The sequence below is a fragment of the Saimiri boliviensis genome, chromosome 4 (assembly GCF_048565385.1).
Source record: "Saimiri boliviensis isolate mSaiBol1 chromosome 4, mSaiBol1.pri, whole genome shotgun sequence".
Taxonomy (NCBI): domain Eukaryota; kingdom Metazoa; phylum Chordata; class Mammalia; order Primates; family Cebidae; genus Saimiri; species Saimiri boliviensis.
In genome coordinates this window covers 17,597,239-17,624,172 of record NC_133452.1, presented here as the reverse complement: position 1 = coordinate 17,624,172, position 26,934 = coordinate 17,597,239, and the positions used below count along the sequence as shown (strand labels likewise).

General features: G+C 35.6%; 1 protein-coding gene across 23 annotated transcripts in view; it reads right to left on the bottom strand.

The window, feature by feature from the left end:
- SYNE1 (spectrin repeat containing nuclear envelope protein 1) overlaps positions 1 to 26,934 on the bottom strand; it is a 518,258-nt gene that overhangs the window by 308,984 nt on the left and 182,340 nt on the right. For 17 of the 23 annotated variants that reach the window (XM_074397242.1, XM_074397246.1, XM_074397241.1 and 14 more), the window contains 14 exons: positions 26,684 to 26,851; positions 24,640 to 24,810; positions 23,653 to 23,793; positions 18,788 to 18,948; positions 16,341 to 16,491; positions 13,066 to 13,293; positions 12,568 to 12,666; positions 10,700 to 10,887; positions 10,185 to 10,308; positions 7,910 to 8,076; positions 5,381 to 5,534; positions 2,323 to 2,951; positions 1,902 to 1,952; positions 1,564 to 1,605 (listed from right to left, as the gene is read on the bottom strand). In XM_074397242.1, the coding sequence (XP_074253343.1) occupies positions 1,564 to 1,605; positions 1,902 to 1,952; positions 2,323 to 2,951; positions 5,381 to 5,534; positions 7,910 to 8,076; positions 10,185 to 10,308; positions 10,700 to 10,887; positions 12,568 to 12,666; positions 13,066 to 13,293; positions 16,341 to 16,491; positions 18,788 to 18,948; positions 23,653 to 23,793; positions 24,640 to 24,810; positions 26,684 to 26,851 (2,474 nt within the window). The remainder of the gene's footprint in view (positions 1 to 1,563; positions 1,606 to 1,901; positions 1,953 to 2,322; positions 2,952 to 5,380; positions 5,535 to 7,909; positions 8,077 to 10,184; positions 10,309 to 10,699; positions 10,888 to 12,567; positions 12,667 to 13,065; positions 13,294 to 16,340; positions 16,492 to 18,787; positions 18,949 to 23,652; positions 23,794 to 24,639; positions 24,811 to 26,683; positions 26,852 to 26,934) is intronic. The other 6 variants (XM_074397255.1, XM_074397265.1, XM_074397253.1 and 3 more) reach the window with 2 other exon arrangements.

The window sequence follows — 26,934 nt, the reverse complement described above, 5'->3', positions numbered from 1 at the left end:
TTTTCTCTCCTCTAACATCTACCACACCTCTGAATTAACGAGCTTACGCCAGTCTTTACCAAGAGGCTATCAGCCACCAGCAAGGAATTCCCTCCTACATATTTTTACCACAAAAACTGCTAGGATCACTCCCTTTCTCTTCTGCCTTCATTTTTGTAATAGAAGATGAGTCCCTTCTCCCATCGGTAAAAAATTGTTTAAAAATAGATAATAGGCTACAGTAATCAAAACAGCATGGTACTGGCACCAAAACAGATATATAGACCAATGGAACAGAACAGAGGCCTCGGAGGCAACACAACATATCTACAACCATCCGATCTTTGACAAACCAGACAAAAGCAAGCAACGGGGAAAGGAGTCCCTGTTTAATAAATGGTGTTGGGAAAACTGACTAGCCATGTGCAGAAAGCAGAAACTGGACTCCTTCCTGACACCTTACACTAAAATTAACTCCAGATGGATTAAAGACTTAAACATAAACCTAACACCATAAAAACCCTAGAAGAAAATCTAGGCAAAACCATTCAGGACATAGGCGTAGGCAAAAACTTCATGACCAAAACACCAAAAGCATTGGCAACAAAAGCCAAAATAGACAAATGGGACCTAATCAAACTCCACAGCTTCTGCACAGCAAAAGAAACAGTCGTTAGAGTGAACTGGTAACCAACAGAATGGGAAAAAAATTTTTGCAGTTTACCCATCTGACAAAGGGCTGATATCCAGAATTTACAAAGAACTAAAACAGATTTACAAGAAAAAAACCAAACAAGCCCATTCAAACGTGGGCAAAGGATTTGAACAGACACTTTACAAAAGAAGACATACATGAGACCAACAAACATATGAAAAAATGCTCATCATCACTGGTCATTAGAGAAATGTAAATCAAAACTACACTGAGATACCATCTCACACCAGTTAGAATGGCAATCATTAAAAAATCTGGAGACAACAGATGCTGGAGAGGATAGGAACACTTTTACACCATTGGTGGGAGTGTAAATTAGTTCAACCATTGTGGAAGACAGTGTGGCGATTCCTCAAGGACCTAGAAATAGAAACTCCATTTGACCCAGCAATCTCATTACTGGGTATATATCCAAAGGATTATAAATCGTTCTACTATAAGGACACATGCACACGAATGTTCATTGCAGCACAGTTTACAATAGCAAAGACCTGGAATCAACCCAAATGCCCATCGATGATAGACTGGACAGGGAAAATGTGGCACATATACACCATGGAATATTATGCAGCCACCAAAAACGATGAGTTCACGTCCTTTGTAAGGACATGGATGAACCTGGAAACCACAATTCTCAGCAAACTGACACAGGAGCAGAAAATCAAACACTGCATGTTCTCACTCATAGGCGGGTGTTGAACAGTGAAACCACATGGACACAGGGAGGGGAGCACTACACACTGGGGTCTGTTGGAGGGAAATAGGGGAGGGACAGCAGGGGGTGGGTAGTTGGGGGGGATGGCATGGGGAGAAATGCCAGATATAGGTGAGGAGGAGGAAGGCAGCAAATCACAATGCCATGTGTGTACCTATGGAACAATCTTGCATGTTCTTCACATGTACTCCAAAACCTAAAATGCAATAAAAAAATAGATAATAGGATCTACATATTTTTTGCACATAAACAGACTTTAGGGAAATCCTTAAGGAATCCAAAGAAATTTTAGTACTTCTCAAGTGTCAAATTAGTCATTAATCTTATCTTCAAACTGGTAAAAAAAAAATTAAAAAGTTGCTAAATATGGTACTGCAAACAAAAAAGTATCCGAGACAGTTCTCAATTAATTTAGAAGTTGATTTTGCCAAGGTTAAGGACATGCCTGAAAGAAACAAACAGGAAATCACAGAATCAGTCTGTGTTCTATACCTTTCTCCAAAGATGATTTTGAGGGCTTCAACACTTAAAGGGGAAAGTGGGCTAGAGGGGAAAGAGAGAGCATAAGGTTAATTCATGTGCTGCAAGAGAAATGAAGCAGGCAGTGAATAGTCAATTATGAATTCATCTCGTGCTCATTAAATCAGCACTTTACCTAAGATAAGGTGAACACGTAGAGTAGCTACCTATGGAGATATTTGACCTTTTCTCTGTACCTCTCTGCTTAGGAACAAAAGGAAAAGCAGCTTCTTGCATGACTCAGCTCTCAACTATATTTCCTTCTTTTGGTAGAGTGAATTGGGATCCTGAGTTTCTATTTTCCTTTCAAGGTACTCATAAAATTTTGTGTAAAAGTTAATTCCAGAACAAATACAAAATGAAAGAGGCAGGTGGCTGTGACAGTTTCCTTTACCTCTGCTGAAGAGCTTGACGAGTAGGCTCTTTCAGTCGTTCTTTGTCAGTCCTTTCTTCAATGTTCTCAATGCTTTTCAGCAGCTCATCTTTCTGGTCTTGGAATGCTTTTTTCAACACTGCCAGGGCATCTGCCTCACTCTGCTTGGTTCCCAGAAGGTTCTGGATCCTCTCTAACTCTCCAAAGAGCTGATCAACTGTGGCTCTGCAGGAAGTCCTCTGCTCAGAGCTACCACTTTTCAGATGGTACTGGGCTTTGGAAAGAATGCCATCAAGACTGACAGCAGTAGATTCTAATGCTTTAGCATCTTGAATAGCATCATTGAGGTTCTTTTCTATCAGATCAGACTGGTTCTTATTCATACTGTTGGTTGCTTCCACCGTTTGCCTCAGCTGGTGGAGCACACTGGACAGAGAGGCATGGCTCTGGAGGAATTCTGCCAAATGGGACAGGGCAAGCTGCCGCCTCTCCACAACCTGGCTGGCCTCCTCAAACAGTTGGAAGCAGTCCTCAGCCTTGCCCTGCAGGAGATGGAGGTCCTCAGCTCGGCCCAGAGAACCCAGCTTTGCTAAGTGACCCTGCAGACTCTGCAATTCGCCCTTTTTGCTCTCTACATCTGCTGTGTGGTCCTGGAAGGGAAGAGAGAATTATTGATTCCTTTGATACACTACAGTCTACGACAGAGATATTCTACAGGATTTGTGACGTGAAGATCTATTTTAAGTGCCATGGATAGTGTAGTACTTAAAGGTCATCTACAGTGAATCTTAGAAAATTCACAAAATTTTCTGTTTTGCTGATTCACATATTTCACATAAAACTCAACTCTGTTTTGGAACTATGTAATTAATTCTCTGAAAAAAAATTCTTTGTGGATAGAAATTGTTAGTTAAAAGAAATAAAAACATTGGAATATTCTTAAAGATGCCTATATATATTTTACATTTTAATTTTAACATTTTAAAGATGCATATATGTATATATTTATATACAAATATTTGTATTTAGATATCTTATATTTTTTAATATTTTAACTTTAAAATTTTAAAAGATGCATGTATTTAAAAATTTTAAATTTAAACATTTAGAAGATGTATATGTGTATACATACAGGTCTTTCAAAATCTAAAGGTTTCTTTTTTTTAACTAACAATTTCTATCCACAAAATCCATGAAGATATCTTTTTCAATTAAATTAGTTCCAAATCAGAGTTATATTTTATGCAAGCCTGCTGCATAGGAAATTTTACTAGCTTACAATAAATCATGCTTAAAATCTAGCAGAAAATTGGCAACATTCTCATCATGGTTCCCATTAAAAAGAAATTATCATCTGTCTTAATCTTGACAACAATGACTTTAAGGCTCCCCTCAGTTTGACTACAAGATAGCTTCCTCTTGACTGCAGATCTCGACCTTTCTTAGAGCATTTACTTTAGAAAACTTGTAATTGTAAATTCAGTCTCTGCCCCTTTGAGAGGTTAATCTTCTTAGAGCTCTGGCCAGTTTTCCACCTCTGGAACGTTTTTCTGAAGGACCAGGGAGCCATCTCTTTGAAATGAAGTGAAGATAGCTGCTCGCTCTCAGTCTCTTTGGAGGGTAGAGCCTAAATTTCCTGAGTATCTTCCTCCAAGATGTAAAACTACCTCCTATCCTGAAGGTAGGAGAAAGTTGCTTTTCCCTGCCACAGGATCAATTAGCAAACCCCGCAAGGAGTGAACAGTCAATAAATATGAAATGTTTTATTGTTCAGTGTTGCTATATGTGTACTATGTAGCTTATCTCCATTATTTCAATGCTTTATGATCAATATCTGAATTTTCCAATGTTTTCTAGTACCAGAATAGATATAATGTGTTGGGACTCAGAAAGTGATACCCTAAAATATGCTAGTTTGGACTTTAAACTGAGAGAACCTGAGGAGCAGCAAATTCAAAGAAGAGCTTTTCTTGAGGCTCCCTTATCTGACTAAGGAAAGTTTCTCTAGAAAAAAATATAATCATCAACTAGGGAAGACTAACCCACAGGAAAGTCCCTTACAGTCTGACACCTCACTCAGAGAGACTTTTAGCACAGCCTGCCATCTGTAATTCTGAGGTATGCTGCCTAAGTAACTTTTTCTGCATAAGACAGCCTTTGTTCATGGTGCATTTCCTCCCCTCACCCTTCCATAGCTTGTCCCTATCATTCTCCTGAAGCCCCAGCCCCAATTTCTTTCTGTATGGCATAAAAACTTTAGTCATCTGGTTATCCTTTGAGTCTCACATTTTGTGAGGCTCCCATACAATATGCACATAGTAAATGTGTTTGCCATTTCTCCTGTTAATTGGTCTATTGTCAGTTTCTTTCATAGACTGAAATTAATTGAACCTTCAGAGGGCAGGGGAAAATTCTTTTCATCCTTCATATGCAAAATTTATAAATAAGGGAAATAAGTTTTAAATTACTTTAAAGCTGAATAGTAATTCAGAAAAACTATATCATTAAGTATTTGAATTCAGTATTAGTTTTCAGTATTGAAGTGAAATGAATAGTAACTGAAAGAAAACAAATTTGTTGAATAAAACTATTTGTTGCTTTTTCTTTAAGGAAATTCATGGAAAGGACTCACAAGTACTGGTAACTTTGGCAATTATACTACTGGACCAAGAAAAATAAATAAAACTAATTTGTTTTATTTCCATAGTAATGAAAGTAAAGCAAACAGTAATTCAGAAAACTATATCATTAAAGTATTTGAATTCAGCATTGAAATTAAAACACATTGGGAAACTTAAAAAGGAACATTCTTATCGCTTTATACTAGAAATCATTTGCTCCACTGTGAAGAGACAGTTTCTTAAGAAAATTGCCAATTTTATCTAAAGTGGCTTTATCTGCTTGTCTGCATAATTTATTGCTTTAATTCATATACTCAATTATTAAAATATTTTCATATAAATAAAAGTCAAGTTTCCACCATTAAAATTTTTTTTAAGTGTTGCATGTTTTTTTTTTTAATTTGAGAACTCTCTTTTATGAAAAAATTCTTCTTCAATCTTAAAAGAACACACTTTACCTTGTGGCGAGTAAGAGCTACTTGATGGTCCATTATGCTAATCTCAGAAGTAGCTTGTAATTCACTGAGAAACAGCTTAATCCAGATGGAAAAGGAAAGCAGCAGCTCATCAAATTGCTGGTGTTCAGCAACCACAGACTGAAGAAAACGAATCCTATGTAGACCAAGTATTAAAGTTAAGATGTCCCATAAGTGAACAGAAAGGATTAATAATATATTTTGGGAATTAAGTTTACCCAAGGGCAAAAGCAATGTTGTCATACATGAACACCCTATACCTCTTGATGATTTTTACTTCCCAAATCCTGCTTTACTCAAAGTCTTCCCTGTCTCAGTTCACATTGCCACCATCCACCCTGATGTGAGATGTTTTTTATAAGAACATCTAATCTATAGATATCCTCTCAGCACAATGTATGTCCTGAAACTGCATGAAATTCCTAGAATTTTGATGACTTAGTATATGTTATCAGTAATAATTATTGTTAGGTTAAATTGCTGTGTGCCATGGAAGTAACCAAATTTTTTAATCCATTGTATCTTTAACCATGGCTAGCCTAAGACTTTTGTCATCTGTAGACAATTATTGTTTTACTTTTATTCTTCTCAAAAAGTGGTTTATAGTCAGCTGCTATCCAAAATTTGCTTTTTCTTTAAGAAAATTTATGGAAAGGACTCTTAGAAGTACTCTTAAATACAGATTTTCTGATAACTTTGGAGATGATACTATTGGGCTAAGAAAAAACTTCCATGGCTGGGTGCAGAGGCTCACACCTATAGTCCCAATTCTTTACTTCTTGCCTGACATTCAATAGCCTTCTAACTGGCTTCCTCCCTCCCACCTTTGGCTCCTTACAATCTACTCTCTAGATAATAACTAGACATGATTTCATGTAATAGAGCATTACCCATCTTGCTTAAACACTAGGTAGTTTCCCGTTGCAGTTAAGAAGGCAAAACCCCAAACTCCTTACTGTAGTCTACAAGAAACCTCACATTATCTACTTCTCTGGCCTCATCTGACACAGCTCTGCCCCACCTTCCCATTGACCTCTCTGTCTCCCAATATAACCAACTCATTACTGCCTTAGAGCTTTCGCCATTTTTGCACCCTTTGCCTGTGTGGGTCTGCTTCCTGCACAGCACACAGATGTTAATCAGGTGTCATCTCCCCAGAGAGGCCTTGCTTGACCCCCATTCTAAAGATACACTGGCCTGAGTCCCTGTCACGCCACCCTCTTTTGTTGTCTTCATAACACTGAACGTTGCCTGAAATTGTCCTGTTTGTTCACTTGTTTAATTGTATATTTATTTTCCCCCCAGCTCCCTCCTCCCCTCTCTCCATACCATGAGAGTATGGACTGTATCTGCCTTGCTTACTGCTGTATCCCCAGCACCTAAAAATTTGCCTGGGATATCATCACAGATTATCAAAGCATTTGTAATAAATGAATTAGTTAATAAATAATAGGTGATCAGAGATCAAAATCCAGACATATTAAAACGAATACCTTCATCAAACACTAGTATTTATTAAAATGATTTGTCTCCAAAGTTCAACTTTTAAATCAGTTTTTATGTTTTAATATTTACAAAATCCTCTACACATTACCCTTATATGCATACATTATATTTTAAACACCTTCACACATTTGTATCACTTTAAAAGCTCTTTAGTTTCCCTCTAAGGGATAGGCAGAGGGCAGATACTGCTTTGTTTTTACAAAATTGCTCTCCATTCAAGAGTTGGCATCAAATCTTTCTGTAAATTTCTGAACCCATTCGAATGTCCCTTTTCTGTTCCTGCAATACTTCGTGTTCACCCCTTGTTATTCCTACACTAATATGTAAATTATTTGGGGTTAGGTTTTGTTTATTTTTATGGCTCCTGGTCCTGATATGGTACCTTGTACTCAGCAAGTACCTAATATATATTTGTTGATTGATTGAGTACATGAATAAATAAATGATAGAAAAAATATAAGCTCTGTAAAAGTAAGGGATGGAACTCTTTATTGCTGCTATCTCCAGCACATAGAAGAGTATGCTACTCATTGTGGAAACTCAATAAATATTTGCTGAGTGGATGAATTTTTTAAATGGACAGAAAGGTTAAATTTATCTTGCTCACTCCAAAAGATCTATATTAAAATGAAATATACCCGCATATGTGTATAAAATGCCTCTGGTTGAGAAATGTCACATGAAATGGTATTTTAGGTACCATTTTTCCCACACAAAGCAGCTTATGTAATAAATAATACAAACATTAGTAATCCTACTCTCTTTCATCTATTTCAACTGGTTTAATCACTTGCCCTTACTTTAAGACTAAATTGTGAATTGGGATTTATTAGAAATGCTCAGCTTTGTGGACCTTGATTTTCAAAATGAACGTTTTCTTCCCTTCTGCAGTTATCAGTTGAGTAGTTGGAGTCAAAAGTAAACAAAACTATGCTTTCTTAATTTATATGATCATCGTTTAAAAACAAATGAACAATATTTGAAGATTTATCTTTTAGAACCCACCTTTTGCTAATTATCTGTGGTAAATCTCTCCATCTCTCATCCAACTGCTCCAAATGTAGTTTCAGCATTTTCACATCCTCTTTGGAGGCTACTGAAAACAATGCTTCCTTCAGTTGCAAAAGTTTGCTATAGAATGAGGCCTGGGATACAACTTCATTTTGCAGTGCCTGAAACAAAGAAGACATTACGGATCTCATCCCAACATGAATGAAAAGTAAGGACCATGCAACACAGGGGGTTCTTGCCCAGAGGATTTGCATTTTTGCAAAATGGAAGTCACTGGGGCCAGGCTGAAGAGAGCTTTTATTATTTGATTTAGAAATGGGTCCACTTGGATCCATTTGGAATTTGGTTCCATTCCATTAAAGGTTAAGTGGATCCATTTCTGAATCAAGTAATAATATGTGACTGAAACCTGAATAACTTTTCTGGAGTCTGAGTTATAAGTTAGGCAAATCAAGAACCTGTAGAGTTTCTTTCAGGATGAAGAGACTGAGTAGGCAAAGAGAATTGAAGAAAAACTATTGCCAGAGAGATCAGTGCATAGCTAACAGTAAGAGAGATGCATTGTAGCCTGGGACATGTTCTCCCTCTCTGTTTAGAGACTAGATTAGGCCAAATGGGAGAACTTAAGGTCTCTTCATTTTACTTTTAAGCAATAGAACACCTTCATTTAAAAATGTAATCAGGCAGTGAGTCTCTTAAGGGCTGTGATGTGCATAAAAGTTGTGGCTCCTACCTAATAAGAGCTAAAATATAAAGACTCCAATAAATTAGTAACAATAAGAAAAAGGATGTTAAGTAAAATGATAGGTACAGCATAGCAGACAGTAAGTAGATGCTTGTAGAAATGCTTTCCTTCCCTTCCTAGTGAGGCCACACATGTAATACATGCAAGATCACTAAAGGAATTAGAGGAAGGAGTACACAGCCTGTGGATGACAGGTAAGACCATGTAGCAGAATTGCTGCTTACACTGGGTACAACGGAAAGAAATAGGGCAGGATGCAGAGCCAAAAGCTGGGATTGCACAAGTCAGGTCCAGCCCACGAGGTGAGGCTGCCTTACTGATGCAGTGTCAGGATGCAGAAGCAACAGAGTTTGCAGTCCTCTCAGTCATATGGCACCTAGTTTCCACGTGGAGATGTGTAGCAACAGTTTTAATGCCCAGGTAGCCTTGTGTCAATGTCCGCATTTATAAGAAAAAGAGCTGTGATGTCGCTTCTGGGAATGCCCCATGTGTATTTGAAAGAAGATAGGAACCAGATTGTGGATCAGGATTGCCCTTTATTTTATAAACAGTCACTATGGGTTTCTGAGAAGGGACTTGGTGGAAGATGAGTGCAGACATCAGTGTTTAATAAACCAGAAAGTCAGGAGAAACAGGAGAATGGAGTACCCACCCAAGTCAAGGAAGGAGAACATTTAGAGGTGGGGCAACAGATTCAGATGCTACAGACGCTGGTGACAGAGTTTTCAGAGAAGCAGTTACAAAAGGTAAAAGAACACAGCTTCCTCTTAAATGCCTTATGAAAGTTGATGGGAGAAAGTTGGAATATAAATCTATAATGCAACAAATCTCTTTTGAGAAACATTTTTGACTGTTGGATTTTCTGGCATAGATAGCATTATTTATGGCAAGATATTAATCTCTAGAAATCAGTGATATTGTCTTTAGCTTCAATTATACTCAAAGATTTTCTTTCTTTTAGTTTAAAAAATTGACTTCTTCAGGTATGAAATAAACTTTATCTTTCTACCCATTACCTACATTTGTGCTTATTCATTTTTTTCTTGCATAAAAATAATCATTACTGTGACTTCCTTTTACATCCTATTTCTTATTTCTTTAAAAGAACACCCTTTATTGCCCAAAATTCACTACGTACCAAAGTAGAGAGATTATACCTATTTCCAGGCTCAGAAATTATGAACTGATAGCTAACCTCTTTTCATCTATATTCCTACCCATCCTTTCCTCAATTCCTTTGCCAAGTCATTTATATTCAGATGCCAGACATTCCATTACAGGATTTTCTAACACATCATAGAAACTGATCATCACAAAGTTCTCATTGTTAGTTTCTCTGTCTTTCAGGTCATGGTTGCTTTCTTCTTTTTGGAACACCTTGATGTCAAATGATGCATCAGGAATCACAAAATCAATGCAAGAAGGAAGACACAAATTTATTTATTTTATTTCTTTATTTTAAAAAACAATGTAACTGTAACAAAAGCATTTTGTTTTTCTTTCCTCACACTTTCTTGAACTTGCCTGAATTAACTGAAGTTCACTTTCCACTTTGACTCTGTCTGCAGAAATGTCCATTTCTGGGGAACTGGCTATAGCTTCACAACGCTCTAACCAAGTCAGAAAGGATGATAGTTCTTTCTCCATCCTAAAGGAAGCACAAAACAGAAAGAAATTCATTGAAAATTATCATGCTAGGAGATCAAACCCTTCTGAAGTTGGAGGGTCCAACACAAACCATAGTAAATAATATAGTCTCAGTTATCTCAGTCTTAGATGTGACAGCACAAAGATCACTCCTTTCATTTTCGTGTGTATCCCTGCACTCAGGTTTCTTTTGGGTAATATATAAAGATCCACATACATCCTCTCCACTCTTGGGAATCTTCACCTTATAACAAAGATCAAGAGTTTCCTGTGCTAGACCCACAAGTTCACGTGTTTTGCATCTGGAATAATTATTCTCCATCACTTAAAGACTGCTAATCCAGAATTTCCTATTTAGTAGTGGCAGCAACTCAAGGAAAAATGCTGCTCACCTCTGCCAGTGGGCCAGCAGGTTCTCCAGCACAGTCTGTCTCTCCTTCGCCTTCCTTAGGGTGCCCTCGTATTGCTGCTGTAGAGCCGCAGCCTCCTGAACACAGAAGTCTCTGTTCACAACCTTCCTGGCACTGGCTGAGAAGGCAGTGATCGGGCTGCTCAGGGACTCCAGGGCCTGGCAGAGATCCTAAGAAGAGTTCGAGAAGAATGCAATGAAAGCACAGGAGCCAACGAGACCTGCATTTTGCCTTGACACCCATCATCACAAAATATTTTCCCTCAGTCATGATAAGCAGTAATGGTACTAAGAATGGGTACAAATATACAGTTTAACAGAAGAAATCAGACTTACTGTTTGATAGATTAGTTGGGGAACTATACAATAATCTATCCTATATTCCAAAATAGCTAGAAAATAGAATGTTCCTTGCATAAGTAAAACACTAATATTTTCGGTGATGAAGGTCCCAATTCCACTGATTTTACTCTTACAAATTATATGAATGTACTAAATGATCACATGTGAACCACTGAAAACAAATAAAAGTTAAATCTATTTTTAAAAGGTCTGTGCCCATGATTTGCAGCAAGACATAGTGAAAAATGAGAAAAAAAGTGATCTCATTAATACAGAAATCAAAAATGTAAATGGAGAGAGTTCTCCAAATAAGAATGTGCTATTCATCTGAAAACTTTCAACTTTCCCTTAAAAATTTAGATAACTTGTAAAGATGATTAGCCATTTTATGCTAAATATATGAATATTTAAAAACCCTTAACTTACAAAAACCACATGTAACATACCATAATCACTACAAGAATAAATATAAAAAGAGTTATGGCTGAAGAAGCTGCTGTCTACCTCAATAAAAACAATAATAATAACAATGACACAGTGCCTCAGAATCTGGCCAGCACTGCATTACCTGCATCCCATGTATTGACTCATTTCATCTTCGTTAGAACCCTAAGAGGTAATCCTTTCATTAGAAAAACCACTTGCTTTAGGAAATTTAAATATCAGAAAAAAAGAATATTAGCCTCGTTGGCACTCCATTCTTAACTTAGCTGTCTATGAAAATAATTTCATCACACTGAATTCTCCTACTTTTCCTCATTTTTTTGTATAAAGAAATTACAAATAAGTAACACAAAAGTGTATTCTCATTATAAATATTTAACCAATAGAAATCTTACTCCCTCTTCCAGATGTGCCTATGTCAATGGGTTTTCTATCATGTACACCTTTATAAATGTACATGCATTAGGACGTGTACACATGCATGTGCAATAGGAATCATACTTATATTTTTATTTATTAATTAACATATGGTAGTACTTCTTTGTGTATAATTCTCCCCATTTGTTCCTCCCCTCAAATTCTGCCAGAGCCATCTTTTTGTTGCATTGCAGAAGATTTGCAGTGATCAGTTCTGAGACTAGACCAGAAAGCCATTCATTGGAAACAGGTCAGTGAGGATACATTCCTTAAACATCTGAGTATAGTGGGTTAAAATCTGAGGATAGCTATACACATCTATTTTTCCTTGCAAATATACTTTTTTTATAATGCTGGCAAGAGGTAACAGGATTTGTTAAAGCTAAACTCTGAAAATGTTACACATTCTAATTAAAAGAGATAAATTCATTTGAAATGAATACTCCTTTAATATGCATTTTTAATAAAAATTTATTCATAAACTTACATGCCTTATATAAAGTGAATATTAGATCTATATACTTACTCGACTAATATAAACATTTTTCCCATTTCAATTCTCATAATAATTACCCTATTTTCTTTTTAAGTGAGAATTATCAAATTTTTAAGTTGGTAAATAGCAGAAATGTTGAAGCATATTCTTACCATATGTTCTTGAAGAACTTTGTATGTTTCTGTAGCTGAAGCACATATTTTAATTGGAACAGCAAGTTTATCTTCAAATTCAGACACAGATTGCTGGATCTAAAACATTGGTGCAATATAAAAATAACAGTGGGGAAAACACATAGCAAGGCAAAAAAAAAAAAGGTTATTGAGAAAACAGCATACCTACCTTTTTTGGATAACTTTCAATGTAATTATAAAAAGCATTCTTTAAACATCTAAAATCAATGTGTCCTATTATTTGAAAGGAAAACAACTGTTCTTAATGACTAACTGAATGCAATGTGTAACATTCTCATATGCCACCAAAAAAGGTGCCATATAAATAATTATAAATTTACTCTTCATTCACACCTTGGTAGATGATTGGCAAATTATGTCATTTTCTTATTCCATAATTTGTGAAGTACTTATTGTATTTACCTATAAATACAGTGTGAAATATGTAAACTTAAGTATGCATGGACCATTTCTTACCTTTCTAAGGTTCGCTTCAAACTTTTGCTGCTGAGATAAATGTCCCAGTATTGTTCCTTCCAGACACTGTGCATGCTCTCGAAGTTCTTCCCAGTATCTTCTTATTTGTGTCAGCTTGGCTTTAATTCGAGCAGATTCTCCGGTGGTAACAAATTGAGCAAAAGACTGGGCTTCTTCTTCTAATCCTATAATGCTGCTGAGCTTACTTTCTATTTCCTGAATTGTGACCTAATAGTTAAAACAAGAAAAATAACAATGTAGGCTGAGCAAGCTTGGCTTCCTAAAATGATATAATCATCTGCCAAGAGGGAATATTTGAAGACTTGCATGGTTTGAGCGCAGTTATGAGCAAACACCATGTGGTTGGGGAGATGAGATATACTGAAAATGTCTGGAAAATACAGTAATGGGGGTGTGCTTGTTGAATAGAGAATAAGGAGAAATAACTACCCTTGCTTGCAGTGAAGTAACCCAGGAGATGTCCCTGGGACACTTACATATCTCTGAAGATACAGAGAATTATCTGCTTATGTTATAAATCAGGCATTTTAAATAACTGCGCTAAAGAAGCATTGTGTTTCAGTAACTCATTAGAATGCCAAATATTGACATTCACTTATTTTTCTGAAATGCAGTTATTTCATATGTTACTAGAAGGTTTAATGACTGTACACCTACCTAAAATCAGTTTTTCCTTCTCAAATTTATCATCTGTTCTTGATGCCACTGGTTTCCAAAGCTAGAATGCATTAGGATCATCTGATCCCTGTTCTCCAGGATTCAGACTTAGTAAGTCTAAGGTAGGGCTCAAGAATTTTCATTTCTAACAAATCCTCAGGTGATACTGAGGCTGCTGATCCAGGGACCTCATTGCTATGTACTTGACAGGGAAAAGCCCACATACTGCCATTTCAATTTATTTCAATTGGGGGAAGAAAGGACATTTTATGTGTTAGCCAACAGCTGAAAAATACTGGTAACTGTGAAGGAAGTGTGTGCATGTGTACATGTGTTTATGTGTGTCCGTGGAGTATCTCTCACAAACATAGAAGCTTGTTTGTATATAAGAAGATGAAAATTATTTCTCTGAGAAAAAGGGCCAAATTATTCAATTAAAATAATATCAAAAATTCAGCTAGGTCTCAGTTTCAGGTAATTTAAATGGAAAATACTATTACCCTAGAAAAAAAAATGAAGTTTTGACTTTTGTCTAGATGAGACACCATAGTCAGAAATAATTTCTGCCTAGTTGAGACAATCAGAAATAAGTTACATAAGATGAAACGTTGGATATGCATCACTTATTTTTCTTTTTCATATGAATAAATGAAGTGGTATAGCTCATCAGTATTTGTTGTTTGAACATTTATACAACCTTTCTTCATTTTGTATTTTTTTGAGATTATATTTTTTTAGAAAAATTAATCATAAATTCAACAAATATAGGTTGTCTAAAAAGCACTAACAATAGTTCTAGGTGCTGGAACACATCAGTGAAACAAACTTAGTTAATAACAGAGCCCTTAGTTCTTAGAGTAACACAAATTCATATATACAAATCACTTGATCATATTGTTGGATTGTGGTAAAAATAAATCCATCTAAGAGAAGAAGATGAAAGATGAATTCAGTATATGTTTTTATCATTTATCAGTTATAAGTCAGGAATAAGAAGTCAGTCATTTCAAATGGCATGTAACAATGAACAAAAATGGGCTTAGTGTATTTATCTTCCAGCAATGCAAATGCTTCATTACCGTTAATCTTAAAATAATTTAAAAGGGAAAACACTACTACAAATGTTACTTTATTTTTAACATTTCCTATAATGAGTCTTCTGTTTGTAAATAAAACAGAAACCTAATAGACCAATTTCCACAGGACAGTGTATTCCACTGTATCCTTGCTAATTTCTAGCAAATATCTTTTTCCTAGTATTAATATTCACTTTCAAAGAGTTTTTAAAATGCCTTATTGGATGTATTGAAATGTATTTCCAGACTGACAAAATAAAAACAGATGATAGAATATTTATTTTAAATATATATATATATATATAATCTTTTTTTCCCCTGAAGACTAGCAATGAGATGACATTTGATAGTTGACAAATTCCAAAGTCCTGGAATAAGGGCAAAAATAATAGTAAATGAATTATAGACAGAATAAATACATCGAAAAATGTATGTTAATTTTCAAAAGGGGACATTTTTGAGACAAAACTATTTAAATGTACGATTTTTTTCTTAGAATTTAGTGAAAATGATTAAATGATAACTTTTAAAGACAACTTTAACAGTGAATATTCTTTCATAGCCTCACATCTATTTTTCCTGGTGTACCAAAGAAGACATAGCAGACTGTGGATGTGACACTCCATGTATGCTTGACTGCAAAAGATGTGTGATAAGCAAGGATGATCTGCACAGCAGATAATCTCATCTGAGCAACATTGCACCCTCCCACCCTCCACATGGTAATGACTTGTTCTGAGTCACAGTGTGAAATGTTCCCTCACCTTGATATTTATTTTACTATATTTAATTGAAATAGCAGAGGGCTTTCCCATTAAAAAAAAAAAAGCTGAGGTTGAAAAAGTGGTTGAATTTTTACAATGTGTGGTATAAACTTGTATAAAGTAAAGAGAAATGAATACTCCAAGCTCATTGCTTTAAGCCCATTTTTCTTCTTGAACTGTCTAAATGAAGTGGTCAATCATAGTCTATCCACCTGATCATTTTATACCTGGGAGAGCTAAGAAATCAGAGGACCTCTGTCCATGCTCCAAGGCCATAAATGAAAACATTATAGCAGTGGAGTAGAATTGCTTCACTTAAGAAAGATGCTTTTCAAACTCCTCCTTGTGATTGGTATGGGTAAGTAACACTAATACTTGAGCTGGACAGTGGGACTGGTATTTTAGAGTTGTACATGATGAATACATTTCATGTTGTATAATGAATTGGCAGAGCATTCTATTGAGGTTAATTCAGAATCAAGGAAAAGAATGTAACCATAAAAATATTTTAATGATATTTCACACAATATTAACTTTGAATGCACAAGTCAGACAATGTTAATACATAATTCCAACTATAAAGTGTTGCCCAGTATCAATCCAGACCTCTTAACTTGGTAACCTGTGTGAATTTAATTTTAATAGTCACATTGCAATGAAAGACTTGTCCTGGGACCAAACAGCATTTGATGAAATGTAAGGAAGTAGTTCTTAAAAGCTAGACATGGATTATAAATATAACGTGTGAGCAGGTCACCTTAATTTGGCTGATTTGCATGTCCATGGCAGATGACGAAGTTTCCAAGTCATTGAGTTCTTTTTCTTTCTCAGTTATCCAGGCAGACAGAGTCTCAAAATTACTGCCAAAATGATCCCACTTGGTTTTCACCATTTCCATGGTTTTAATACTAAAATTAACCAAATTAAGTAAATAAAACTCAGTATTTTAATAGAGAACAACAACACAGTTTCCTTGAAATCACCAGGTGAGAAGATAATGAAGACATTTATGACCATTTCAAAGTTGAAACTATTAAAGCTAAAAAAAATGCACATTTGTTCTGAGTAGTTTATCAGGTTTTTCCTATCTTCTCTGAGAACGGACATTTAATGAGGCAGTGTCTATGCTTTGAGTGGAATTGCACTTTGAACAAAATATTGTTGGGTCCAAAGGGGATTGAATCCAGGTATAATCTAATTAAACTCTGCATGTGACCAGTTGTTGCTAGGTCTTATTTTAGTAAACTATGCCAGAAGAGATTTCAGTGTACAGAGCTTTTCAATAGTCCTGTTTCCAAAGACGTGCTTTTTTTTTTTTTTTTTTTTTTTTAGATAGAGTCTCACTCTGTCATCAGGCTGGAGTGCAATGGTGCGATCTCAGCTCACTGCAACCTCCACCTCCCGGGTTCAAGCAAGTCTCCTACTTCAGCCTCCCGAGTAGCTGGGATTATAGGCATGCACCACCACACCTGGCTAATTTTTTTATTTTAGTAGAGATGGGGTTTTAGCATTTTGCCCAGGTTGGTCTTGAACTCATGAGCTCAGGCAATCCACCCACCTCCCAAAGTGCTGGGATTACAGGCATGAGCAACCATGCCTGGCTCGAAGACATGTTGTTCTTACTCTTAAAGGAAAGACATGGCAGTGATGTTTTCTATGGTAAGACCTTTATAAACTGCATTTTATCAATCAAGACAGAACTTGTGTTCTCAATCCCATGCTGCCAGACAGGAACTGTTTCTATTATCAGAGCTAATCCTGAAATGTATAATATATGTGATTGCAGCCATTTTCATAAATGTCTTACGGTCTTGATTCCAAAAGACGTTTATAAATTACCGTATATGAGCACCCTAACTACTTTTGGACAACTTAGGCTTTATTTGTAACAAATCTAGTGAACAAAATTTCAACTATAGATTTCTAATTTGTATTATCTATGCATGTATAACCAGGTGAATATGGCTTTCAGTTTAGAAAAAGACTAAGAAATTAACACTATATAACTGAACTGATAAGCATTTGGGTTAAAAAAGAAAAATGAAAGAATGTCCCTGTTTAGCAAAAGGCACTTGAAGACATCAAGAAAAATACAATGGCATCATTGATTGTCAAATTAAATAATATTGCAGTCTCAAATTTATACCCTGGATGTGCCTAATGCTGTCAGCAGTACAGGTAATGCAAGCTGTGTTATACTGCAACTTTGTAAATTAAATAAAGATTAAAATGGCTATTCTTAAGAAGAGTAGCTTCCTTTCTAATAAACTCAAAGTTTTACTATTTCCATAATTTGAGAGAGAACATTTACTATAATATAAAGTCCTCAAAACTTCAAGTCATAATTTGTTTTAAATAAAATATGTATCAAATTTTAAAGTTTAAGCAAATGTAAAATGTTAATTTTAAGCTGTTAATAGTATTAAAAACACATTTTACATTTTAAAATCCACCATATAAATGATGGCCTGTTTCTTAATAACAATATGCTGTTGTATATCATTGATTTGCCACTAAATTACGTTAAAATAGAAATGTTTAGCCATACTATTTTGGGGAATAGTGGCTGTATCCTCATGTTTTTCCTCTCCAAACTTTTTGGTGTATGTTGTGCATATAACAGGATATGAATAGGCCAAACAATTATTTCTGTTCAGATAAACAAACATTAAAAGTTTAAAGATAAAATGAATTTTTAAAGTTAATTACTGGAAATAGCATATTAATTAGGATAACTTGAAAACTGAGGCACTGTAAACAAGCTCCAGGAGCTTCTTCAAGTTGGAGACACATGGTCTATGTGATGTGTATTTAGGCCTAGAATCTACACTACAAAATATCTCCTTTCACTCTAACTGGTGACAGCAGAATAATATCATTAAAAAATTATTTTAAATATTAGCTCTTTTTTGAGATTCCCTCTACAATGTACAAAGGCCACAGAATGGAAGAGTTATGGCTTTCTCATGAATATGATCAGTTTAAGATGCAAAACCCACATCATTTCTATTTTTTGGCTCTGTGATAGATATTGGTTTCTGTATTAGTGATACTTTCTTTTGAATTGTGCGTTGTTTTCTCAAAACATGCTGGAATACACAGACACTTTGAGATTTTAAAAGAATGTTTTGAATACAAGGTACAGGAAAGATTGTATGAAACTTTATCTCAGAGAAGAAAGGTTAGGACTTGTCAATCACATACTCTTCTTCAAGTGTGTCTTCTAATTTTTTGACTTGCTCTTTGATTGACTTGGCCTGCTGTTGAAGCAGCTGCTTGTTTTGGGGCCCAAGTGGTATCTCTGAAGCTTCCTTTACAAGGTTCTCAGCCTGGACTGCAATACTTTCTGTCCGTTTAGAAAACTCCTAGAAAAAAATATTATAATTGTTAGGTAGGCATTTTATATTATTTATCTCTGCCCTCAAATAAAGTGCACATATTGCATGCAGAATAGATGGGTGGATGAAGAGATGGATCCATACATCTTACATTGTTCTTAACAATAAAACTGACTTATTTCCATATGGTCAAAATAGATACTTTGCTACCACTTTATTTATATTATTTCATTTTTTGAGATAGGGTCTTGATCTTTTGCCCATGATGGAATGCTGTGGTGCAATCATGGCTCGCTGCAGCTTCCAGCTCCTGGGCTCATATGATTTTCTCACCTCAGTCTCCCAAGTGGCTGGTACCACAGGCTGACACTACTGTGCCTGGCTAATCTTCTGATTTCTGTAGAGATGAGGTCTCACTATGATGCCCAGGTCGATCTTGAACTCCTGGGCTCAAGTAATCCTTCAGTCTTGACCTCCCCAAATGCTGGGATCACAGGTGGGCAGCACCACACTGGCTAAGTTTTTCATTTTATGAACACAGCCAGCTATTTACCTCCAAAAATACTCACAAAAATTGCTACTCTTTTGTTTCCTGGTTTTGCTTCATTGTTTGGAATTCTTAGCTTCATTATAATAATTAATTTATTCACAAATAAGTTTACTTATTACAGGCCAGTTCAAAAAAATCAATAGTTATTGATCATAGAGATAATAGATGTCTATGCCAATGAATAGAAACATTTATTTATTTAATGTAATATATTAGTCAAAAGAGACTACCAGTGATCTTTGGCCAGGCATGATGGTTCACGCCTTCAACCCCAGAATTTTGGGAGGCTGAAGCAGGAGGATTGCTTGAGGCCAGGACCAAGACCTCCATCTCTAGGCAAAAAAAAAAAAAAAAAAAAAAAAAAAAAAAAAAAGTGGCCGGACATGGTGGTGCATGCCTGCAATCCCAGCTACTCAGGAGGCTGAGGTAAGAGGAGACAGAGGCTGCAGTGAGCAGGCATAATGGCACCACTACATTCCAGCCTGGGAAACAGAGCAAGACTTTGTCTCAGAGAGAAAGAGAAAGAGAGAGAAAGAGAGAGAGAGAGAGAGAAGTAAGCAAACCATTTTGTTAACTAGTTCTCTGAAAAGAGCTATAATCTAATCTTAGTGTTGTTAAATCTTATTTATTACATATGTGGAAAGAAAATTTAAGTTTTGAACCAGTCAAACTGGAACTAGAATCCAGGATCACTAGTTTGACTTTGGTGAATTATTTTCAGGCTCTTTCATGTAAAATGCAGATGATAATGCTTTCCTTGGAAGATCACTGTTAGCATTCCATTAGCAATCTTACTTTTAAAGTGCCTAATACTCTGGCAGATATTGATTATTGGTTTTGGTAGATACTGATTATTGTTTTTATGTCTCTCATATAAAATTGAGAACAAAATGATTTATTAAGCCCATATACTTATTTTCAATAATACTGAACTACTTTATTTAAAAAGTTGGTTTAGTATGTATAAGGCTGATAAATATTAGATGTTACCTGAATTTTGTCAGGTAAATACATCTATATTGAATTAGAAAAGGTAAATCCAGTATAAACTTAAGTGAAGAAAATGTACTTGGTATCTCATTTCTTCTCATGTGAGAAAATCTCTCAGGAAGTTTACATTTTGATCAACTCCCTTCTCCTAAATGAATAATGTAAAAATTTAAGTATTTCTCAGAAGTCAGCTTTTCAGTAAGATCATCTCCTATAATTATTACATAATACCATACAAGATAGAGTTACTACATATACTATTATATCTGTATGTTTAAAAAACCTAATGTTCTCATAGAAATATCATGATCTTGGCCAACAAATATCAACGTTGGCCAAGATTGTGCCACTGCACTCCAGCCTGGCTGACAGAGTGAGACTCTGTCTCAAAAATGTTACTTCAGAGAACTACTTTGCAATTTAAGAGAATAAAAATGAGTAAGTACAGCTTCCTTATGGTACAGAGACTTATAGTAAACTAAAATATGGTAGTTGCTGATGTCACAACATATTTAGTTAAAAGAACCCACTGTTACTATATGTGAACTTACAGTCATTGTAGATTCAATTGTGAAGATTGCAAATAATCACATGATCTCTTAGAATCCCATGAATATAATCAGAAGTGAAAAATAAAGTGTTTTCTTTCTGCTAGTGTTTCTCAGAACCCAGGAAAAACATGGAAAAAGTAATGTTTGAAAATGCTTATATACATTCAATTTTAGAGCTTTTTGTGTGAGCTACATATGGAAAAAGCACAATGCGGAGAAATCAAAAGAGCAGAATGATGTTGATAAAAAAACAAAATTAAACAGAAACAGAATAACATTGTAAGGCCTTATCTCTACATTCTTAGAAAACATATGAGTGGCAGCAGGATGCATCCGGTAAAAATTGACTCACCTTAGACTGATTTGGGATTAAACCCACTCATTAGTTGAGTGACCTTTGACCACATCTCTCTGAATTTTCATTGATTCATCAGTAAAGCCATACCTTATTTTGAAGATTAAGCATAGTATTTCTATGAACACTCTATCACACACACACCAGCACACGGAGGACACTCAGGTCCCTTACACAACCATTCCTTAGCACAATTACTCTAGGGCTATCAACTGGAATAAAGGTTTGTGATAATAAAGCAAAGTGACCAAAGAACTAGAGGAGAACAATTACTCTAGATTGGCAGTGAACATAAGCAATTAGTAAAACGGCTCTGTTTCATGAATGAAAAAATAATGTAGTGGTTAAAGGTGTGGGCTCTGGATGAAGAGCTTCTGGATTGATATCCCAACCTCATCATTTAGTAACCTGCAGGTCTTGAGTGAGTTCATCACCAACTTTGTGCCTTACGTGCCCTTCTTTATACAACAGGATTGAGAAGGATACCTATTTCTTAGGATTGTTTTGAGAATTAAAGGCAATGATAAACATCAAAGGATTAAATCGGCATATTGCATGTGTTTGATCAATGTTACCTCGTATTATTAGATCAATCCCAAAGTGTGGAAGATTATGGACAAATGAGAATTTGAATAACAAGACTCAAAAGATTACATTTGTTTCAATCTACAGGTACTTAAACTGATCCAAAGGGATTAGTGCAAATGGAATCATAGCGGGTCAGAAACTCTGGATGGAACAACCTGGGCAGAAACATTTAGAAAATTAAACCCAATAAATATCTTTGTATTCATAAAAGGCACCTGGTACATTTTTAATACATGAAATAATTTTTTTTAATAGACATGAGGTATTGCTATGTTGACCAGGCTGGTCTCAACTCTTGGCCTCAAACAATCCTCCCATCTCAGCCTCCCAAAGTGCTAGGGTTACAGGCATGAGCCATCATACCTGGCCAAATAATTTAAATTAAAAATTAAAATAATGTTCTATTAAATGGCTGATGAAAATTGTATAGACTTGAAAGAGTCTGTGGTCTTATAAAACTACAAACTCCTCAGTAAGTTTTTAAAAGAAACAAAAAATTAGCAGTATGAGAGACAGTGAAGGCTTTTGCAGGTAAGAAGCACAAAGGTTTTCTTGCTAAAGGCTAAGGAAGGGTGGGTGCAAGGCTCTTCTTTCTAAGACACCAGTTAAACCATTTTTTGTACTAATTCAGTCTTTCTATAAACCCCAAAGAGGGACCATAGCAACTTAAAGGGCCTGTGCCTGTACAAATCTAAATGCTTGGTACAAATTGACTGGTCTGCTTAGAATGTCCAGGGTATTTGAGCTTGTAGGATTGGGTTCACCAAGTTCATTGTCTCTTTGATGCCCCACTGGAGTCTCAAAATCATTACCTCCAAAATAAAGTTGGTCACATTTTCCCATGAGCTCTTTCACATTCCCCATCTCACTTCCATTGTCTCTGTCAGACCCAAAACCTTGAGTATCACCATTTTCGTCACTCACTCTATCTGGTTAGTTTCCCTATCTTCCTATGAACCCCACATCTTTTGCATCTCTTTCTCTGTATCAACTGCCACCCCACCACCCTTATTTATTCCCATATTAACTTCCATATGCCCATATGCAACAACTTTCTAAATGGATCCCATGACCCCAGTCTTTCACACTTTCGGTCACTTTTCTACACCTGTCTAAAAAGTTCATCCAAGGCCCAACTCTGATCGTGTGGCTTTTCCTTATAAGCCTTCAATAGCTCTGGTTCCACATTGCCTAGAGAGTAATGTTTTACGTCTTTAAGACTCTGAAATATGGGCCAAATTTCCTTTACAAATTCATTTCCCATTGTTCTCTTTTACAATATAGAATCCCTATTCAGAACACTTTTATGCTCTATGTCATTCCACCTTCCAAAGAATGTCTGTATTTTGCTTCCAACTCCACTTTACTAAGTTTTACCTGCTCTTTAAGGTTCAGTTAAAAAATTTTATTGCCTTCATATTTAAAAAACTTTACACACATCTATTAGGGAACTAACCATTTTCCAATTTGATAAAATCTTTATTTTACTTCTTGATGTTTAATTTTACTTATGTTTTCATTCTCCAGTATGCTGAAAGAATGGGTCATCAATAAATAGTATTGATTAAATTAACAATAGCAATAGTAACAGATTGATTACATTAACAATGACAATAGTAATGATGGAAGAGAAATTATTTTGTTTTGTTTTGCTTTGTTGTTTTCTGAATACTGACTACTAAGGAGCCATAATATACCTTTGTTTGTTCCAATTCTGAAGATAAACTTTCCAAACTGCTAAAACTCAAGAAGCGTTCATGACTGGAACCTGTTTGAAAAAGGTATCTTACTACTGTTTCTTTGTTTGTTTCAAATCGCTCCCATTTTCTTAATGTGACCTAAATTTGAAAAAAAAAAACAAAAAAAAAACCAAAAAAACCAAAAAACAAAAAACAAAAACAGAACAATAATTGGGTTACGAATATCACAAAATACTGTCACATATTCACTTATTTGCAAAACCGTCAACGTCCAGCGAATTCTGATTTTAAATTTCACACAGTCAAAATGAATAGAGGTGATACTAGTATCTACTATAAGAATTTCTTTTCCCTATGTCAGTATTTTCGTCTACAAAAAGAGAGGACACATAGACTCTGATAATTTTTGAGTTATTTATCATTTGAAAAGTCTTAGAAATGTAAAAATATTACCTAAAATGTAGATAAGTGACCCCCCAAAAAACAGCCTCTTAGTCTTTCTCAAACAAGAAAGGAAGCACAGGAGAAGGTAGGGACAGGGATGAAGAGACGAAGAGAAAGTAAGCAGGTGGCAAAAACTTAAAAACATTTTTAAAGGTAATGTGTCAACATCCCAATAAAGCATAAAGGTGGCATAAACATGTGGCTGCAAGGCTTCCTGGAAAAGTGAGACAGTATGATCAAATTTCTGGATTCAGACAAGTGTGGATGAAATCCTGGCTTTATTATTGATCAGTGCTGTGTGGTACAGCACCAAGTCCTCAAACCCTTTCTTCTTAAGCATCCACACTTGCAAAATGTGCTAATTCCGAGACCCATCTCTAAGGCTGATGTGATGATTAAAAGATGATTCATGGACAGAATTTCACACCGGGTTGAAACATCAGAGACAGTAACAAAGGTTCCCCTGGGTGTTGGGAGGCACAACCGGAAGTGAACACTGCCTAGCCTCTGTTTAAATGGCCCCGGACTTCCGGTTCCCACCTGGATACGGCGCTCCTGTCTCTCCCGGCTGCGCTCCAGGCCGTCCAGGGTACTCTCCAGCTTCCGCAGCTCCTCACGGCCTCTGTCAGGCAGCCCCCCTTCTCCCTGCTGCGCCTGCGCCATCTGCTGCTGCACATCTTTCTTCTTTGCTGAGATCCGCTTTGTCTTTTGCTGGAAGCATTTATTCAACAGAGGGATATAAATTGTGCTCTCTAAACAGCTAAGTAGGTACATCAACACCCACACTTCACATAAGTACAGAAAGGTGGGCCCGAAATATATTTTAAAGCTAAGATTAACAGTTGAAATGATAGTCAGATGCTATCTTAGTCCAAGATAGACATTATTTATAAATATTGTATGTTTTTAATGGTAAGCAACATAAATAATTTGGCTTTAGTGATGTGTGTGCCAATCTGGAGAACATTTAGCATTGTGTACAATACTCCAGGAAGAGTCTGGCAAAACAATTCGTTTGACATGATTATTCTTAAATAATTGTTTTCTGCTTAAAAATACAAAGTCCCAACTCCAATTTAAAAAAAAATCATTTATTTTATTAAAATGCAAATATTAAGAGATCTATGGCCACGCATGGTGCAGTGCCTCACACCTGTAATCCTAGCACTTTGGGAAGCCAAAGCCAGAGGATTGTTTGGGGCCAGAAGTTTGGAGCAGTCTGAGCAACATAGCAAGACCCTATTTCTACAAAAACATTTAAAAATTAGCCAAGTGTGGTGGTGCATGCCTGTGGTCCCAGCTACTTGGGTGGCTGAGGTGGGAGAGTCACTTGAATCCAGGAGTTCAAGGCTGCAGGGATCTATGATTGTGCCACTGCACTCCAGCCTGGGTGGCAGAGTGAGACCCTGTCTCCAAAAATAAATGAATAATATTTATTTTCTGAGTATATTCAGAATGGTTAATTTGCTGAGATTCTGAGGGGGGAAATTGTCTTAAACTTTTTATTGACATATAATCTTCAAACAGAATAGTACACAAATCTCAGATATGCAGCTTATAAATTTTCACAAAGTAAATGTACCCATATGAAAAGTACCCGGCCTAAGAAATTTGAGAAGCATTTTAAAATATTGATATAAAATCTATAATCTTAAATTTATTGAACCTAAAGTAAATGGAAATCCAAACAACCATTTCACAATTATTGAGAACAATGTAACATCAAATATTAATTTTTGATACTCATAGGCTTTTTATAATTATTAAGTAAATCTAGAAAGCCTAAAGCCTGGGATTTTACATATACTTTTAATGGAATTTCCATTTCTATATATTACAGAACATTTATGTACACAGTATACACATAAACATATATAATTAGCTATAATTTTGCTACTGTGTATCAGGTTAGCTAGAATTTTTTCATTAAAATATTTTATTTGAATCAAATTTCTTATTATTGAGTTTAACAAAGTATATATATTCCTTTTATGAAAATATTTTTAATGTACACTAACAGACTATCAGAAATTAAGTTGATTAAAATAGTTTCTTAATATATGTGCAAGATTTTCTTTATTTCTAGTTCAAATCCTTTATAAGAGTGTACACTTCTGAAAGGTGTAGTACTTCAAATAAGTCATCATTTCCCAAACTAAAGTATGTTCAATGTTTAAGTTGAAGAGCAAGATTTTAACATAATGACAAAAGAACAGTGATCTTGAATATGAAGCAACTGGTCCATCTATGCCTTTCCTCTCCGTTTTGAAAAGGAGAATCTAGCAAGTTGTGTGTAGTTTTTCATAGCTAAATCAATTTTCTCTCCACAGTATTCATTGAACTTTTTGATGTCATCAAGTCACTAACTCTGGAAATTTATGCTGCAAAATATCCTGAAATATTTAATATTTAACCGACAGAGCAAAAACCAGAAGCGCCAAGTTCTTTTAACCATCCAACTGGTTCCTTCCCACTTCCCTCTCAACCACTCCTTCAAGCCAGTAGTTATACTATTTATCTCTCTGGTTCTTTCAGTAGCAAATCAACTTTACGTAATCTTATTGGAAGAAAGAGGCATTTTTACCTGGTGATGAAGAAGTAACTGCTGTGCTTCAAACAGATTTTCAGTATCCAAGATCTTCTCAGCTTGTTCCTGGGCTTCTTTAGAGCCAGAAATTAATTCCTCAAGAGAATTTTTCACTATTTCTTTGTACTGGACACAGTCCCCAAAGTTGCTTACCATCTTTTCAACCTAGATTTTCAGGAAAACAACAACAGCACATAAATCACATGTTACTTATTGAAAGTTGTGTAATTTTTTTGGTAAGGTATGAC